The 18,567-nt window shown below is 45.3% G+C and overlaps 2 protein-coding genes across 3 annotated transcripts in view; both read right to left on the reverse strand.

Annotated features, from left to right (window-relative positions):
- LOC140199314 (ecto-ADP-ribosyltransferase 5-like) overlaps positions 1 to 5,284 on the reverse strand; it is a 32,227-nt gene extending 26,943 nt beyond the window's left edge. For both annotated transcript variants that reach the window (XM_072261154.1, XM_072261155.1), the window contains exon 1: positions 4,978 to 5,284. The gene's annotated coding sequence lies outside the window, so the exon portion shown is untranslated. The remainder of the gene's footprint in view (positions 1 to 4,977) is intronic.
- An 11,128-nt stretch (positions 5,285 to 16,412) lies between these two features.
- The window catches only part of cps1 (carbamoyl-phosphate synthase 1, mitochondrial), a 191,616-nt gene continuing 189,461 nt past the window's right edge, over positions 16,413 to 18,567 (reverse strand). The window contains exon 38 of the mRNA XM_072261156.1: positions 16,413 to 17,424. Within this exon, the coding sequence (XP_072117257.1) occupies positions 17,323 to 17,424 (102 nt within the window). The 3' untranslated portion in view covers positions 16,413 to 17,322. The remainder of the gene's footprint in view (positions 17,425 to 18,567) is intronic.

Consider the following 18,567-nt stretch of genomic DNA (forward strand, 5'->3'; position numbering starts at 1 on the left):
AGACACCTCACCATAGCTTCCACCTCTTCTCACCCAAGTCCTCTTTAGCCAAAGCCTCAGTTCCCCACTCTAACACTGCCCCTCTCCAACAATGGGTGCTCTGCTTAAACATAACTTCTTTATATTGGCCCTTGCCAAATTCTTCTCTTCTCTCCTTTCTTCTCTTCTCTCCTGCCATCAGGAAGAAGGTACAGGAGTCTCAGGACCCACACCACCAGGTTCAGGAACAGTTACTACCTCTCAGCCATCAGGTTCTTCAACCAGAGAGATAACTTCACTTGCCCCATCATTGAGCTGTTCCCATAACCTATGGACTCACTTTTGTGGACTCTTCATCTCTTGTTCTCGATATTTATTGCCTTTTTTTTTGTATTTGCACAGTTTGTTGTCTTTTGCACATTGGTTGTTTGTCAATGCTGTTGATTATTTTGTTTTTCTTGATTTTCTGTAAATCCCCGCAAGAAAATGAATCTCGGGGTTGTATGTGATTACATATATGGTACTTCGATAATAAAACTGCATTGAACTTTGAACTGCCTGATAACCCAAAATGTCTCAGCCTCAGCAGAAAGTCCTTAGAGACCCCACTTGCTTTTTAAATCTGCTTTCTCTAGTTTGCACATACATTTCTTACAAACTAGAAAAACATACCAGTGAGCAACAGACACACAAGTTGCTCACCGCAGAAAGAAGGCTCCAGATATGATCCTGAGAAGTGGGCTCTATGTCTTTATCTCTGTAACTCTGCCCCACCTTTTGGTAGAACCAAGTGCCCTATGGAAAATCCTGGCAACTCTGGACAGTTTCTCACCCTCTGCATGCCACCTTGGCCTAACAGAGGAGCACTTTTAGTAATAGACTAAGACAACTGTGCTGCTCTAAAGAGCGCCAAATGAGTCATTCTTACCCTTGGAATTTAGACTCTATAATGAGTCAACTTATAGCTGGGGAGGTGATGACCCCCTCCTGTTAGACTGTTTGAGGCATCTTTTTTTTAATTCTTTCTTACTTCTTTTCTAATATTTGTATATCTGTACACTTGTAATGCTACTGTGATGCTCTAATCTCCTTTGAAATCAATAATATCCATCTATTTATCTATTTAGCTTCTAATAGCTATATGATTGACAATCTGTTGAGTACTCATGTTGTCCAGAAGCTTGTCACACTCAATGAGCATAGGAAGAGCTAAACAAATTTTTTATCAACAGATTTGACAATAAAGCCTCTTGAGCTTCACCCAACCATCTGTGACATTCCTGCTATGTCTCAGCATATAAGGCGAGGCGCCATCACCTATGTTAAAGACGTTGAAAAGAAAATCATTTCGCTAGAGATTTATTACACTGATCAGCCAAAACAACATAAATGCTCAGCATGTTCTCATGGTGACAAGGCAGATTGCTGAACATGACAGAGTTTCCCCCACAGACCTCAGTACAGGAAGAGGTGGCAACTAGAGAGGAAGGGGATTCACCTCCCTCCCCACCATGCTGTGAGGACATGCTTGTGTTGTTCTTCACAGACCGGGGAGCTGGGCCAACATGAACAGCTGCAATGTGTTTGCTGCTGTTGCATTCAGAGCACTGGAGTAGAGCATTGCAGAACCTCACTCAGTGGCCAGTTGAAAACAGCAGTGGAAGCATAAGGAGTGGCTTTTAAGGAAGGCCCTTTGCACTTCCAGAGGTTTCTCCCTGAAGCCTCTACACCTCCAGAGGGGGTGTGGTTTCCACTGTAGGGGGAAATACTTGTTAGGATCTTCTGATGTTTTAGAATCATCCTTTTGGACAGCGTTGTCCACCTCAGTTTTGTGCACCATGACGGGGCCGCTAACAGGTTTCTCTGATGCTGAGCTGAGATAGAGATGGTCACCATAAAGCTGCGATCGTTCCTCATTTTGGCTTCCTCCACGATGGATCTAGGAAAGAAGGAGAAGGCTGGGAAGCTGACTCCATTTTCCACTTTGTATCTGGCTCCCTGTGACATCAATTTCTCCCATAGACTAAAGGGGAGTTTCTCCAAGATGGGACTAATTCCTCGTGCAGTTTCAAGGCGAGACAAGCCTTCAGCTTTGGCTACCTCCAACTCCAAAAGCAGGTCTCCCAGCTCTCGCAGATGTTGGGGTTCCCAGCTAGAAACCTTGGGGAAGGACTTGAGTCTGTTGAAGAGAGCAGTCTCCATTGCCTCTGTGGATCTGTAGCACTCTTCCAGTCTTTGCCAGACTGAACTGAGAGCAGCGCTGGGGTGTTTGATGTGAACTGACCTTAACCTTCTTGCTTGCTCAGCAGACCTGGATCCAAGCCACCTTACCAGCAGGTCGAGTTCTTCACTCATCTTGTGATTAAGGTCTTCAGTGGCATTGGAGAATGTGGACTTCCAAGCCCAGTAATTTTCTGGCTTATCATCAAATTTGCTGAGTCCAGCAGTCCGCAGGTTACAAGGGGCTAGGAACCTCGCAAGATCTGACACATCGTGATTAGGCTGGGGTTCACTGGGGGTGTGGTGAACTTCACCGGAAGGCTGAGTAGTGTCATCACCTGTGTTATGCTTGGAGTCTTCTACTACATGGCTGCATATGTCTCCTTCATATCGATGAGCGAGTGAGTGGCTAGTCATTGAACGTTTTGAGATATCCACCTGTTTCGGTGTAAGTACAAGCATGTGAGGGAGGCAGTCTCCGTTCTGTCCCATTTGGGTAAAGGGTGTCGAGTTGTGAGGTGTTATCTTGAGAAAGAGGAGCCCCCTTTTAAGTCTTGGCTGCCTTCAGTGTCTGCTGGTGGGAGGATACGAGCATAAGCAGACTGTTCTTGAACATACTTCCTAGTCCTCTCAGCTGACTGAAATGGTGAGTTTTGATCTCACATCATTGGCAGCTAGCTGCTCCATGCCCAACTCAAAGACTCTGAGCTTGGCTAAAGCCATCTCTGCCTCTTTTTCACACTGCCGTGCCTCTAATGTGGTTTCCAGGCAGGTCTTCTCTACTCTTACATCAATTTCTCCTTTTGCAAATGATGCCCTGAATAACTCTGCCTTGGCCCTTGCACGGGCTTCCAATGCTGCCATGCTTGCTGCCGATCCATTAGACTGTCTCAGTAATCTCGATGAATTTACCAAACACACTGGTAACACACTGGTTTTGAGGCTTCTCTTCCAAATTGCTGACATTTTAACTTTATGCCTTGTGGGAGATTGCAGAATCAGTACCTATCCACTGCGGATGGAATCATCATTGAGAGTGTCTTTTTACTATTCTACCCTCGCTCAGGAGTTTCCCCTTTTTCTTAAGCTAGACAGACAGATAAACTTCAGTCTTGCACAGTTGTAGTTTGAAGGGAGGTTTATTATTCACCATGCTTTCAGGAGCTGATGTACTTCTCAGCATTCTCACGAAAGGTAGATTCAAACATTGATTGAAATTCCTTCGACTTCTAACAAGTGCCTCTAACTAATAGCCACTAAATGAAATGTACAAATGATATAAAATGGCCAACCAGAAGACGAAACCTCATTGTTTAACAATGTGATCATGAGTAATCACAACAGCTGTGAACCTACAATTAAGCAATGAGATCCAGTAACTAGAAATAAAATAACAAACCACATAACAACCTCACTATTCTGCTTGTGTTCTATCCATCTAGCTATGGAATTTTTAATGTCTGTACTGTACTGCTGCCACAAAACAACAAATTATTACAAATTATTATCACAACCTCGTCAGTGATAAGAAACCTGATTCCTGTTTACCATCCATATAGGACACATAGAAGACACACATATAAACACACAGAAACATACACACACAGGTACAGGCACAGAACCAGACACATAAGCACAGACACACACAAATGCAAAGATACACATAACACACACACATGCATGCACACACAAACATACACATGCAAACACAAATGACACACACACACATGCAAACACACACTTTCTTACAAACACATACACACACACAAACACACAAAATGCAGATACAGCACACACTCTCGCAAGCATATACACATGCAAACACACACATTCTAGCAAACTCACAATCACACACACGCTCTTGCAATACACACACATACAAGCACATTGGCACACACAAGCAAACACATTTGCATATATGCAAGGACATACATGCACGCAAGGAAAGATACAAAAAATGATTGGACACTCAAACACGAACAACCACACATATGCAGTATGCACATGCAAACACACAAACGCACATAGGTACACAGATTCACACACATGATACACATGCACACATAAACACACAAAAATGCGCAGATACACAAGCAGACATGCACTAACACACACAAATACAAACACATAAATGCACACACAAAATATAGACATGTATGCACATACAATCACACGCAAAACACAGACACTAACACAAATGTGTGAATACTCACACAGATGCACACTCAAACCAACACACATATAAATACAAACACATACATGCGCAATACAGAGTAGATACAACACACAAATGCACATCCCTACAAACACGACACACATAAACAAACACACACACACACACATCCATGTACAGGCACACAAATGGGTACGTAGACACAAACACAAATGCAAACACACAAACACACATAATTTCACACACACAAACACGTACTGGCACACGTGGACACACACACGCAAACACACTGAATGCACACAGATTCACACACAAGCATATACGTGCACACATACACAAACAGACACACTCACAACTGTGCATAAACACACAGTCAAATACATTAAGTAGACACACAAATGCATACATACAGCACACAAAAACATATAAAACAGTTAAATGCACACACATGCACAAAACATACAACTCACACAAATGCACACAGAAGCATTCATACACACGCACCCACATGAATATACATGCACTCTCTTACTGAACAATTAATGCTGTAGTTTGTTTTGAAGACAAACACTTTGAGTCCCATGCACCTGGATAAATAATCATACCTGTTCTGAAGCAGAAGGGTATGTTGACTGTTTATTCCATTCCTCAGTCAGGTTACATCTCAGCTGACCGTATGGAGATTGGGGTAGTTCTGGAGTATTTACAGACTGTGGAGATGTGGACTCCGCGTGAGTAACAGTGACAGGAACTCCACAGCCACTGAACTGTCAGTCTCGTCTCTCCCGATCACAATTCATATTTTGCTTTGCTGATTTGATGATTGATTCCAACCAGTTGCTGTTCTGTTGAGGTATTCTGGATGCCACGTTTAAAAATAAAACAGTAAAGCACACCATGCCCAGCAGTGAGCAAGCTGAGCCTCCAGTATCCATTTCGCTGGAACTGTGCCAGAGTCAGTTTTGGTTTTGAATCTGGGGGTGGCACAAACTTAGTTTTGGCCAGGACGTCAGCTCCAAAGGGCAGAGGGTGATTTATGTGAAATGTGTTTCTTCAGACCATCAGAACTCCTTACCTGTTAGCTTTGAACAGGGAACATGGAGAGCACTGTAGCATAAAGTTGTTACAGCATTAGCTGTAAGACTGGGGTTCGATTCCCCCCGGTGCCTGTGAAGAGTTTGTACATTCTCCCTGTGATCATGTGGGTTTCCTCTGCATGCTCCTGTTTCCTGCCACATACCAAAGACATACGATTACGGTTGGTGAGTCGTAGATGCGCTATGTTGGCACCAGAAACGTAGAAACACTTGTGGGTCATCTAGCACAATCCTTGCTGGTTTGATTTGACACAACTGACGCATTTCACTGTAACTTTTGATGTACGTGTGACAAATGAAGCTAATCTTTATCATTAGAACATAAAACAGTACAGCACAGTACAGGCCCTTTGGCCCACAATGTTGAACCAACCTTTTAACCTGCTCTAAGATCAATCTAACCCTTCCCTTCCACATAGCCCTCCATTTTTTTCTTTCATCTATGTGCAGGATTTTTTCTGCATCTAGACACACCCCCACCCCTTATCAGTTATCCACCTTCCCTTTTAAAGATGCAATGGGCCTTCCTGACGCCATTCCGGATCCAGCCTGCGAAAGCCCATGGGAGGATCGTCAGTCTCAGGTTAGAGACAGCTTGAGACAGTATATCCCACCAACAGATGCTGGCACCCTGGCCAATGTAGTCCCCTTCCTTGCAATGCCAAACTTCCTACCTCAAGGAAGCAGCTGTGGACCTAACGAAATGTCGTCAGTGTCAGCCATGGGGCCCCGTAGGGCAGGAGTACATAAAAACATAAGAAATAGGTGCAGGAGTAGGCCACCTGGTCCGTCAAGCCTGCTCCGCCATTCAATAAGATCATGACTGGTCTAGCCATAGACTCATCTCCACCTACCTGCCTTTTCCCCATAATCTTTAATTCCCCTCCTGTACATAAATCTATCCAACCTTGTCTTAAATATACTTACTGAAGTAGCCTCCACTGCTTCAGGCCTGGCCCACATTTGGTTATGGTTGGAAGAGCCCAGCCAGCAACCTCTCTCTGTTCTCCACCATCTCCAACTGCATGATTGGCACTGTGGAGGGATGGTGGCTATGGTAGCCAGGCCTGACACCTTCCAGTCATTGCAAGCACTTTCTTCTTCTCACCCACTGGCTCAGACTCCGGGCTCTCACAGTGGCCACTGACGCACCCCTTTCTCCAACTTCTCACCAAACCCTTGAACAAGCTTCCACACGTGCACTGCTGAAGGTGTCCTGACTGGTTGCATCATGGTCTAGTACAGCAATTCAAATGTGCAGGAATGTAAGAAGCTACAGAGAATCTGCTCAGTACATCAGGGCTCATCCCTCCCCACCATCAGAAGCATTTATTGGAGGTGCTGCCTCAAGAAGGTAATTGTCCATCGTCACAGGTCCCTACCATCCTACCCATGCCATCTTCTCATAGTTACCATCAGGCAGGAGGTACAGGTGCCTGATCTCTGATCATTGCAGTTTAGCGACAGTACGCACACCGACCACATTGCACTAAAATAGCCTTCTCCTGTTCAGATTGTGTTTTCTTGTAAAAATAATACATAATTTACGATTATTTTATGTCTGTCTTGCAAGTATTGCTTATATGATGCTATACACCTGTGGTGCTGCTGAAATACGCTTCTCTTTGCACGTGTGATTACCTGTACTTGCGCATATGACAATAAACTTGACTTTTGACTGTTGGTTTTCCCTCATGCTCTCAAAAAATATGGCCAGTCCATGAGTCCCACCTCCAGCTCCCCCTTCCCCACTCCCAGTCTCCACTCCTGACCCTGTGAGATGTACATCATTTCGCACAGCTATCTCAATGAACTAGTGCTTCATCTTTTCATGAACTCGAACCCTAATATCTGCACCTCCCTCTCCTCTCTGAAGCCTTTAAGCTTGTTAATGCCTGCTGCGTCAGTATCACCAATCTGAAGCACTAAATCTCTTTCTCTTTGCTGTAGTGTCTGATATTTTGATTATTTCCAGCATTTTTCAGAATTGCAAACAGGTCCTTCAGCCTAACTGGTGCATGCCAACCAAAATTCCTATCTCAGCTGATCCCATTTTGCCTCTATCTCGCACGCGGCCTCTCCGGTGAATGATATCTGTAATCTGTCAAGTAGAGTACCGTGCACAATTCTGATTTGATGGAGACAGACTTGAGAGTACGGAGGAACATCTGGAGAAACTTCTGAAATGCCCGCTTCGCTGCTGCTGCTACTGTGTGGTCCGGAATCTCCGGAGGAGAAGTCCCTGAATCCTTGGCTTTGCTTGTTTTGGCAGCCGGGGCGAGGTCGAAGGCGCTCAGCAGAGGATGACGCTTGGGAAGCGGTATCGGAGGGGCTGGTCAGAGGCTTGAAGTTTTCGGATGGACGGACTCAGTGTTGGCTGTGGTCCGGTGCTTCCAAGGCATCAGCAAGTTGTTGGTGCCTGGAGGTTTATGGCAGGGAGTTTCTCCCTTTTACCGCCTGCTATCAGGGACACGGGAGTCGATCGACTGGGGATTTTGAGACTTTTTTTTTACTGTGCCCATGGTTTGTTCTTCATCAAATTATGTATTGCTTTGCACTGCTGTAACTATATGTTATAATTATGTGGTTCTGTCAGTGTTAGTCTTTGGTTTGTCCTGTTTTTCTGTGATGTCACTCTGGAGAAACATCGTATCATTTCTTAATGCATGCATGCATTTCTAAATGACAATAAAAGAGGACTGAGTGTTCTCATAATCTAAACCTCTCCTAAACATATAATGTCTATGTGCCTTTTAAACATTAATGCACTTGCCTCAACCACTTCTTCAGGCAGCTTTGTATACACTGACCAGCCTCTGGGCTTTTTAGTTGCTTTTCTGGTTCCTACCAAAATTCTTCCCCTTCACATTAAATCTATGTCTTCTAGTCCTTGGTTCCCGAACCCTGGGGGAAAGAATTGGAGATCCACCCCATATGTCCCCCTCATGATTTTAAAGACCTTAAGAAGATCACTCTCATTTTCCTATGCTCCAATGAAAAAAATGATGAATGTGAGGGGAAACGGAAGGATATGGACAATGTGTAGCTAGAAGATATTAGTTTCCTTGGCCAAGTAATTGCTAAATTGTTTTGGCATAACTTTGTGCATGGACAAGCCTGTTCCTATGCTGTACTATACTCTGTTCTATCTTCCACTGTAACTGGTGCTCCTGGTGCGTCCTTCCCTACATCAGTGAGAACAGGCATAGACTGGGGGAGCACCTTTACTCTGTCCACAACGGGGTGAATCTCCTGGTGGTCAAATATTTTAATTCCACACCCCATTTCCATTCCAACACGTCAGTCCAAGGCTTCCTCTACTACCACGACAAGGCCCTTCACAGGTTGGAGGAGCAACACCCTATTTCCTGTTTGGGTAGCCTTCAACTCACGGCATGAACACTGATTTGTCCCTCTTCTGGTAATTTCTCCTCCCTCCCACTTCTCTCATTTTGTATTTCCCATTCTGTTTCACCTCTCACCTCTTCTCTTCTCCTCAGCTGCATATTATCTATCTTTGATGCCCCTGCTCCTTGCCTTTCTCCCATGGTCCACACTCTTCTCCTGTCAGATTCCTTCCCCTTCAGTCCTTTGCCTTTTCCACCTATCACCTCCCAGGTTCTTACTTCATCTCCCCCCCCCCAACCAACTTTTAGCCTGTGCATCTTCCCTCCCCCACCTTCTGATTCTGTCTTCTTTCCCCTTCCTCTTCAGTCCAAATGAAGGATCTCAGCCTGAAACATCAACTCTTTATTCATCTCCACAGCTACTGCCAGCCAGACCTGCTGAGTTACTCCAGCATTTTGTGTGTGTTGCTCTGGGTTTTAGCATCTGCAGAATCTCTTGTGTTGGAACTATGATATCCCCACTGGTGACTAGCCACCATCTGCACACAAAGGAAGGTAGTGCCCAGGGAAAGAAGCAGAGGTGTCAGTGTTAGGGAAGCTAGTCAAGATTCTTAAGGAGTGGATATATGAGCATTTTGAATATCATGGCCAGATTAGGGACAGTCAGCATGGCTTTATGCTGTTTTACGAACTTGACTGAGATTTTTGAAGAGGTAACAAAGGTGACTAACGAAAAGTAGAACTATCGATGTTGTCTACACGGATTTTAGGAAGGTGATTGACAAGGTCCGTCGTGGTAGACTCAGTCAGACAATTAAGATGCAGAGGGTCCATGCCGGTTTGGCCATTTGGATTCAGGATTGACTTGACTATAGAGGACAGAGGATAGTGGTCAAAGGGACTTATTCTGGCTGGAGTTCTGTGACCAGTGTTGTGCCACAGGGATCTGCACTGGGAACTCTGCTGCTTGTAATATACACAAAATGATTTGGATGAAAATGTCGATGGGTGGGCTAGTAAGTTCACAGACAATACAAATATTGGTGGTGTTGTGGATAGTGTAGAAGATTGCTAAGGGATACAATGGGATACTAGGTCATTTGCAAATATGGGCAGGAAATAGCAGATGGAATGCCCTACTGCTTATCAGGGAAAGTGAAGAGGTGATAGACAGGAGCTACAGGGAGGTAGTCATCCCTAGGCTACACGGGTCAGAAAACTGGGTCACTGTCAAGAGAGGGAAGGGAAATGCCTGGATAGTGGAGAGCACACCTGTGGCTGTCCCCCTCAGCATCAAATATCTTGTTCTGGATGCTGTTGAGGGGGATGACCTGACAGGGGACGCCCATGGTGACCGGGTCTCTGGCACTGAGCCTGGCGCTGTTGTGCAGGAGAGAAGGAGGGAGAAGAGGAATGCGGTAGTCGTAGGGGATTCCATAGTCAGAGAAACAGACAGGAGATTCTGTGAGCCTGACAGAGATACCCGCATGGTGTGTTGCCTCCCAGGTGCCAGGGTACGGGATGTCTCGGATCGGGTCCTGACTATTCTGAAGGGGAAGGGTGAGCAGCCAGTTGTCTTGATACATGTTGGTACCAATGACATAGATAGGACAAAGGAGGAGGTCCTGAAGAGAGATTTCCAGGAGTTAGGAAGGAAGCTGAGAAGCAGGACCGCCAGGGTAGTAATCTCGGGATTGCTACCTGTGCCACGTGCTAGCGAGGGCAAGAGTAGTCGGATCAGGCAGGTGAATGCGTGGCTGAGAGACTGGTGTGGGGGCAGGGCTTCAGATCCTTGGATAATTGGGATCTCTTCTGGGGGAAGTATGACCTGTTCAAAAAGGACAGGTTACACCTGAACCCGAAGGTGACCAATATCCTGCTGGGAAAGTTTAATAGACCTGTTAGGGAGGATTTAAACTAATTTGGCAGGGGGATGGGAACCGGAATGATAGAGCGGAGGAAGGGGAAAACAGAAATAAATCTAAGATAGTGAGCAGTAAAGATGTCAGGAAAGACAGGCAGGTGATGGGGCAAATGTGTAGCCATTGGGATGAGCTGCAGTGCAATAAAGTTGCAGTGAAATCAAAGCAAAAAGTACCAAATACTGGTCTTAAGGTGTTATACTTAAATGCACGCAGCATAAGAAATAAGGTGGATGATCTTGTTGTACAGCTACAGATTGGCAGGTATGATATTGTGGCCATCACTGAGACCTGGCTAAAGGATGCATGTTTCTGGGAGCTGAACGTCCAAGATACACGGTGTATCGGAAGGATAGGAAGGTAGGCAGAAGGGGAGGCGTGGCTTTATTGGTAAGAAATGATATTAAATCATTAGAAAGAGGTGATATAGGATCGGAAGGTGCAGAATCTTTATGGGTTGAGCTAAGGAATAGCAGGGGTAAAAGGACCCTGATGGCAGTTATTTATAGGCCTCCAAGCAACTGCAGGAATGTGGACTACAAATTACAATTAGAAATAGAAAAGGTTTGTCAGAAGGGCAGTGTTATGATAATTGTGGGGCATTTTAACATGTGAGTAGATTGGGAAAATCAGGTGGGCACTGGATCTCAAGAGAGAGAATTTGTAGAATGTCTGCGAGATGGCTTTTTAGAACAGCTTGTTGTTGAGCCCACTAGGGGATCAGCTGTACTGGATTGGGTATTGTGTAATGAACCGGAGGTGATTAGAGAGATTGAGGTGAAGGAACCTTTAGGAGGCAGTGATCATAACATGATTGAGTTCACTGTGAAATTAGAAAAAGAGAAGCCAAAATCTGATGTGTCGGTATTTCAGTGGAGTAAAGGAAATTACAGTGGCATGAGAGAGGAACTGGCCAAAGTTGACTGGAAAGGGACACTGGCGGGAAAGACAGCAGAGCAGCAGTGGCTGGAGTTTATGCAAAAAATGAGGAATGTGCAAGACAGGTATATTCCAAAAAAGAAGAAATTTTCGAGTGGAAAAAGGATGCAACCATGGTTGACAAGAGAAGTCAAAGCCAAAGTTAAAGCAAAGGAGAGGGCATACAAGGAAGCAAAAATTAGTGGGAAGACAGAGGATTGGGAAGTTTTTAAAACCTTACAAAAGGAAAACAAGAAGGTCATTAAGAGAGAAAAGATTAACTATGAAAGGAAGCTAGCAAATAATATCAAAGAGGATACTAAATGCTTTTTCAAGTATATAAAGAGAAAAGACAGGTGAGAGCAGATATAGGACTGATAGAAAATGATGCTGGAGAAATTGTAATGGGAGATAAGGAGATAGCAGAGGAACTGAACGAGTATTTTGCATCAGTCTTCACTGAGGAAGACATCGGCAGTATACCGGACACTCAAGGGTGGCAGGGAAGAGAAGTGTGCGCAGTCACAAATACGACAGAGAAAGTACTCAGGAAGCTGAATAGGCTAAAGGTAGTTAAATCTCCCGGACCAGGTGGAATGCACCCTCGTGCTCTGAAGGAAGTAGCTGTGGAGATTGCGGAGGCATTAGCGATGATCTTTCAAAAGTCGATAGATTCTGGCATGGTTCCGGAGGACTGGAAGATTGCAAATGTCACTCCGCTATTTAAGAAGGGGGCAAGGAAGCAAAAAGGAAATTATAGACCTGTTAGCTTGACGTCAGTGGTTGGGAAGTTGTTGGAGTCGATTGTCAAGGATGAGGTTACAGAGTACCTGGAGGCATATGACAAGATAGGCAGAACTCAGCATGGATTCCTTAAAGGAAAATCCTGCCTGACAAACCTGTTACAATTTTTTGAGGAAATTACCAGTAGGCTAGACAAGGGAGATGTAGTGGATGTTGTATATTTGGATTTTCAGAAGGCCTTTGCCAAGGTGCCACACATGAGGCTACTTAACAAGATAAGAGCCCATGGAATTACGGGAAAGTTACATACGTGGATAGAGCGTTGGCTGATTGGCAGGAAACAGAGAGTGGGAATAAAGGGATCCTAGTCTGGTTGACTGCCAGTTACCAGTGGTGTTCCACAGGGATCAGTGTTGGGGCTGCTTCTTTTTACATTGTACATCAACGATTTGGATTATGGAATAGATGGCTTTGTGGCTAAGTTTGCTGACGATACGAAGATAGGTGGAGGGGCCAGTAGTGCTGAGGAAACAGAGAGTCTGCAGAGAGACTTGGATAGATTGGAAGAATGGGCAAAGAAGTGGCAAATGAAGTACAATGTTGGAAAGTGTATGGTTATGCACTTTGGCAGAAAAAATAAACGGGCAGACTATTATTTAAATGGGGAAAGAATTCAAAGTTCTGAGATGCAACGGGACTTGGAAGTCCTCGTACAGGATACCCTTAAAGTTAATCTCCAGGTTGAGTCAGTGGTGAAGAAGGTGAATGCAATGTTGGTATTCATTTCTAGAGGAATAGAGTATGGGAGCAGGGATGTGATGTTGAGGCTCTATAAGGTGCTGGTGAGACCTCACTTGGAGTACTGTGGGCAGTTTTGGTCTCCTTATTTAAGAAAGGAGGTGCTGACGTTGGAGAGGGTACAGAGAAGATTCATTAGAATGATTCCGGGAATGAGAGGATTAACATATGAGGAACTTTTGTCCGCTCTTGGACTGTATTCCTTGGAGTTTAGAAGAATGAGGGGAGACCTCATAGAAATATTTCGAATGTTAAAAGGCATGGACAGAGTGGATGTGGCAAAGTTGTTTCCCATGATGGGGGAGTCTAGTACGAGAGGGCATGACTTAAGGATTGAAGGGCGCCCATTCAGAACAGAAATGCAAAGAAATTTTTTTTAGTCAGAGGGTGGTGAATCTATGGAATTTGTTGCCACGGGCGGCGGTGTAGGCCAAGTCATTGGTTGTATTTAAGGCAGAGATTGATAGGTATCTGAGTAGCCAGGGCATCAAAGGTTATGGTGATAAGGCGGGGAGTGGGACTAAATAGGAGAATGGATCTGCTCATGATAAAATGGTGGAGCAGACTTGATGGGCCGAATGGCCTACTTCTGCTCCTTTGCCTTATGGTCTTATGGAATTTAATTTGACCAAGTGTGATATGTTGCTGTTCCAGAGATTAAGTATAATACAGTTAATGGCAGGACCCTTAACAGTGCTGATTTAGAGGGAATGGGGTCCAAGTTGATAGCTCCCTATAATTAGCTGTATGCATATGGCATGCTTGTCTTAATTAGTAGAGGCAATGAGTTCAAAAGTCAGGAAATTATGTTGCAGATTTTTAGAATTCTGTTTGGCTGCATCTGGAATATGACTTTCAATTCTGATCAGCCCATTATGCGAAGGATATAAAAGCTTTGGAGAGGATACACCACTGGAGGACTTAGAGGTAAGGCAAGGGGGAGAAGTTTAAAGGAAATACATGGGGCAAGTTTTTTGTTTGCAGAGATTAGTAGGTTCCTGGAATGTGCAGATGAGGGAGGTGAGAGAAATAGATACAACTGCAGTGTTTAAGAGGCTTTCAGACAGACAAGTACATACTGGGAACAGAGAGATATGGATCATGTGCACGCAGGTAGGATCAGTTAGACTGGTATCATAGTTGACAAAGACACAGTGGGCTGAAGGCCTATTTCTGTTCTACATACTGTACTGTCCAAAAGTCTTAGGCACATATATATATAGCTAGGGAGCCTAAGACTTTTGCACAGTACTGTAATTTTATGCATTGCACTCTACTGCTGCCATAAAAAACACCGAATTTCATGACATATGTGAGTGATGATAAACCTGATTCTGATATGGGTCTCTATTGTGGACTGAGAGTGGGAAGGGGGGAGGGAGAGAGGAATCATGGTTAGGAAAGGAGGAAGGGAGACAGGAGGGAGCAAGAAGCACCAGAGAAACATTCTGTAATGATCAATAAACCAATTGTTTGGAATCTAATGTCCTTACCTGGTGCCTCAGGGCTGGGTGTGTCTGCACCTGTGCCACATCTCACCCCTGACACTCCTTCTCTGCAACCTGTCCCATACCCCTCCCATGGATCTCCACTCTCACTATTCCCAACATCCCTTGTTCCTGCCAGATATACGAACTTGCTCTGCTCCACATTGACCAATACAGTACAGAAGTCTTAGGCACCCTAGCTATATATACACCCAAAACTTTTGTATAGTACTGTATGTGTATATCTTCCATCTGTGCTGGAATCAATATTGATCAATTTAACTTTAGGTAACTCACTTTTTGTTCTATGTGTACAGGTTTTACACATAGCTGTAATGTATGCATTACAGCTGTTTGGATAGCAGATATCCGGTCTTACAGTAGTCACAAATCACTCCAAAGATTTAAGATCTTGGGCAACATTTACTCTTGTGGAATAAATATAATATATACATTTTAAATTTCCTTATGCATGCATTGACAGCTTCACTTTACAGAAAATCAGGATACAGAATGTGTCTATGAACACAAGACAATCCACACGCCTCCTTTATCAGTAATGGACATCTCTGCCCATCAACAATTAGCTTTCTCTGATTCTAACCATACAGAGGATCCTGCTGGTTACATCTCACTCCCCTGATGTCTACATCGCATCACAAAACTACGGAGTCTGATTCTGACTGCCTCATTTGGATTCATCCGATCAGGAGTTATTCACGGGGTAATATCCATCCTTTCCCATTTTCTCTGCGACCTAAAACTAACTTACACTCAGTGGCCTCTTTATTAGGTACGACTGGAAACATGTTAATGAAAATATCTAATCACCCAATCGAATGGCAGCAATGCAATGCTTAAAAGCATGCAGACCTGTTCAAGAGGTTCAGTTGCTATCCAAACCAAACATCAGAATGGGGAACATCCTTGTAAATCTCCTCTGCACCCTTTCTATGGCTTCCACATCCTTCCTGTAGTGAGGTGACCAGAACTGAGCACAGTACTCCAAGTGGGGTCTGACCAGGGTCCTATATAGCTGCAACGACAATGGTGCACAGAACATCTCTGAACGCACCAAACATTGAACATTGAAGCAGATGGGCTGCAGCAGCAGAAGACCATGAACATGCAGGAACACACAGTGAGGTACACTGAGTATATTTTCTTTCTCTCTCCATTGAGGAAATGTCTCAGGCCTGCAACTTTAACTCTTCCACTGTTTCACTTCCCCTGCCAATATTTACAATGTTTTCTGATCCTTGGCTTGTCTCTGTGAGGTGGACATGTTTGCTTCTCCAAGGATCATTAACTTCTTGTGGTAGAAAGGCTTATGATTTCCTGGGACCCTAAGAGTAATGCCGTTTGGAGCTCGGCTACCTAGAAGGGTCACCCATGACGGTGAGGTCAAGGGGAGATTCCAGACGCAGAGTGATCCAATCAGGACCTCAACGCCAGAGCTGGCGGAAGATGATGACACATCGCAACAGCAGTGAAGGCAGAGGAAGGCTGCAGTAGTGAAGTGTCCCCAAACGTCTTGCCCCGGAAGCCACTGGACCCTGACCCTGAGCTGTCAAGGACTGTGTGGTGGCCTTCTGTACATCAGCCTCCCCATGTTAAACAGAGTCAGACACAAGCATTCTCCACCAGGGGACATCATACCTGTTTTGACCAATTGCACTACTACTAGATGAGGCTAACATTCCCAATCACTCACAAGGTGCACAATATTAGTTTTAATTAAAGAATGATTTATTTGTGTTGAGTTAGCTTACAAAGAATTGCCTGGATTTACAGCAGAATGGACTGATCACAAAGCACTATGCAAAGAACTGCATCTGGTGGCCCTGCTCACTGCGCGGTGCACAGCACTGGAGCACGATAGCAGGGGGAAGGTCAACATGAGCACAGCCCAGAACCCAGTGCTCTCTGGGGATGGTCCAGTCCCACCCCGGGGCCCATCGGCCCTACTCCCACCGAGGTTGTCCCAGTACAAGCTGCCAGGGGCTGAGTAAAACCCAAGAGTGGACGCCGCACATCCACAAATGGTGCCCTTTTCTTTTTTTCAGGAAAGTGGAGGGTGGGAAGGAGGAGCCTGGATGACCATCTTCGGGTAGAGGACTGTTGCTGGCAGTGGCAGGCTAGATACACGCATGGGCCTGGCACTTGGGAGCAGTGATTGCCCCAGCTACCTTACCTTCTGATCACCATGGGCACATGACAGGGGGGAGTGGTGGGGAGGGTGGGGGTCTGCTGGCCAGCAGCACTAACAGGCAGCAGGGAACCAGCACAGGAGGAGAGAAGCACCCTTACAACTGACGGCAAGTTCAGGACCGCAGAACTGCGGTTTACCACAGTCTGAACTGAGAAGGGCAGACAAGAGGTCGAAGGGCATAAGAGAATCCCTGATAGGTCAGAGGCATGCAGCCCCTGGGCCCACTGAATGCCCAGCTGAAGTGAAAACAGCCAGGAGTCGATTACATAGTGATTAAACCTCTGAAGGCTGAGTAATGGGGACGTTGAGGTAACAGTGAAGTCTCTTTATTCAAATTTGTTACAGACAAATCTCATGTAGCTTGTATTGGAGAGCCAGCTTTGTACACGTGGGGAGGATGGAGGTGTCCGAGGCCCCCCCGCAGCTCACTGCAGTCCTCTGATCACGCTGTTCTCCCGGTAGTGATACAGGCTGGTGGAGTCCAGCTTCCCACAGTGCTTAATGGCTTCTGCAAACAGCTTCGCCACCTGCAAGAAAGCAATAACGTTGTCACTCGGGCAGGGCGGCGAGAGAGATCTGGTCATGAGCAATTTGTTTATTATTGTTACAATACCTAGACACAGTGATCCACACTAATCATTCTATACACAACTACATCAGGGTGGTAAAAGCAGTAACTGGATGCAGAATAAAGAGTGACACTGACACAGAAAGCGCAGTGCAGGTAGACACTCAGGTGCAAGGGCCACGTTGCGGTAGATTGTGAGATCAAGAGTCTATTTTACTGTATTAGGGGTCTTATGCCAGTGGGGCAGAAGCTGTCATTCAGCCTGGTGGTATGTGCTTTCAGGCTTTTGTACTTTCATCCTGATGGGAGGAGGAGAGAGAGAAGATGTTTGGGGTGGGATTGGGTCTTTGATTACATTAGATATTTTTGTGAGAGCAGGGCCAGGTCACCAGCTCTGGGCTCTCTGCATTGCCAGCTGAGAAACCTCAGGCAGCGGCTGGGATGGGTGAGGGCTCCAGGTTGTCGAGGCGCATAGTGGCATGAGGTGCCATCAAATTCTCCATAACCACCAGATTTCCCAGCACCTGAGCTAGCTTTCTCTGAGCTCTGTCACTGGCTAATCTGAACCTACCAGCACTTCCACCTGGAGTCTTGCCTCCAAACCAGAAACTCCACACTCAGTAACTGATGAAGCCCTGTCCAGCATGGCTAATGGCTACATAAGTGAAGCTGAATGGATCATTTTCAGTGCCCAGAAACTGAAATACAACCTCAGCAGATCACAACACAGTCACTGTGTACACTGCTGGAGTGATGTACAGACAGATACAATGAACACCACTGGGTCTGTGTACAGGCAGCTACCATGAACACCTCTGGAACTATGTACAGGCAGCTACCATGAACACCTCTGGAACTGTATACACTATGTGCACTTCAGGCACTCTCTACACCACAGACACCCAATCAAATTCCCTGCAGGAAAAGCCAACAGGACGTCTGCTTGGTTTATACTTGAAGGTGGCCTGAACTAAGTTCTGGGTGGACCTGGATGAGACCCCATCACACCAGCCACATAGACTTGTAGCCACATGTCCCACTCTGACCAGAGTGGTTGTCCCACTCAATAACAAGTATACCTCTTTGGATCCCGTTGGGAGGG

Source organism: Mobula birostris, chromosome 6 (genome assembly GCF_030028105.1).
Source record: "Mobula birostris isolate sMobBir1 chromosome 6, sMobBir1.hap1, whole genome shotgun sequence".
NCBI lineage: Eukaryota > Metazoa > Chordata > Chondrichthyes > Myliobatiformes > Myliobatidae > Mobula > Mobula birostris.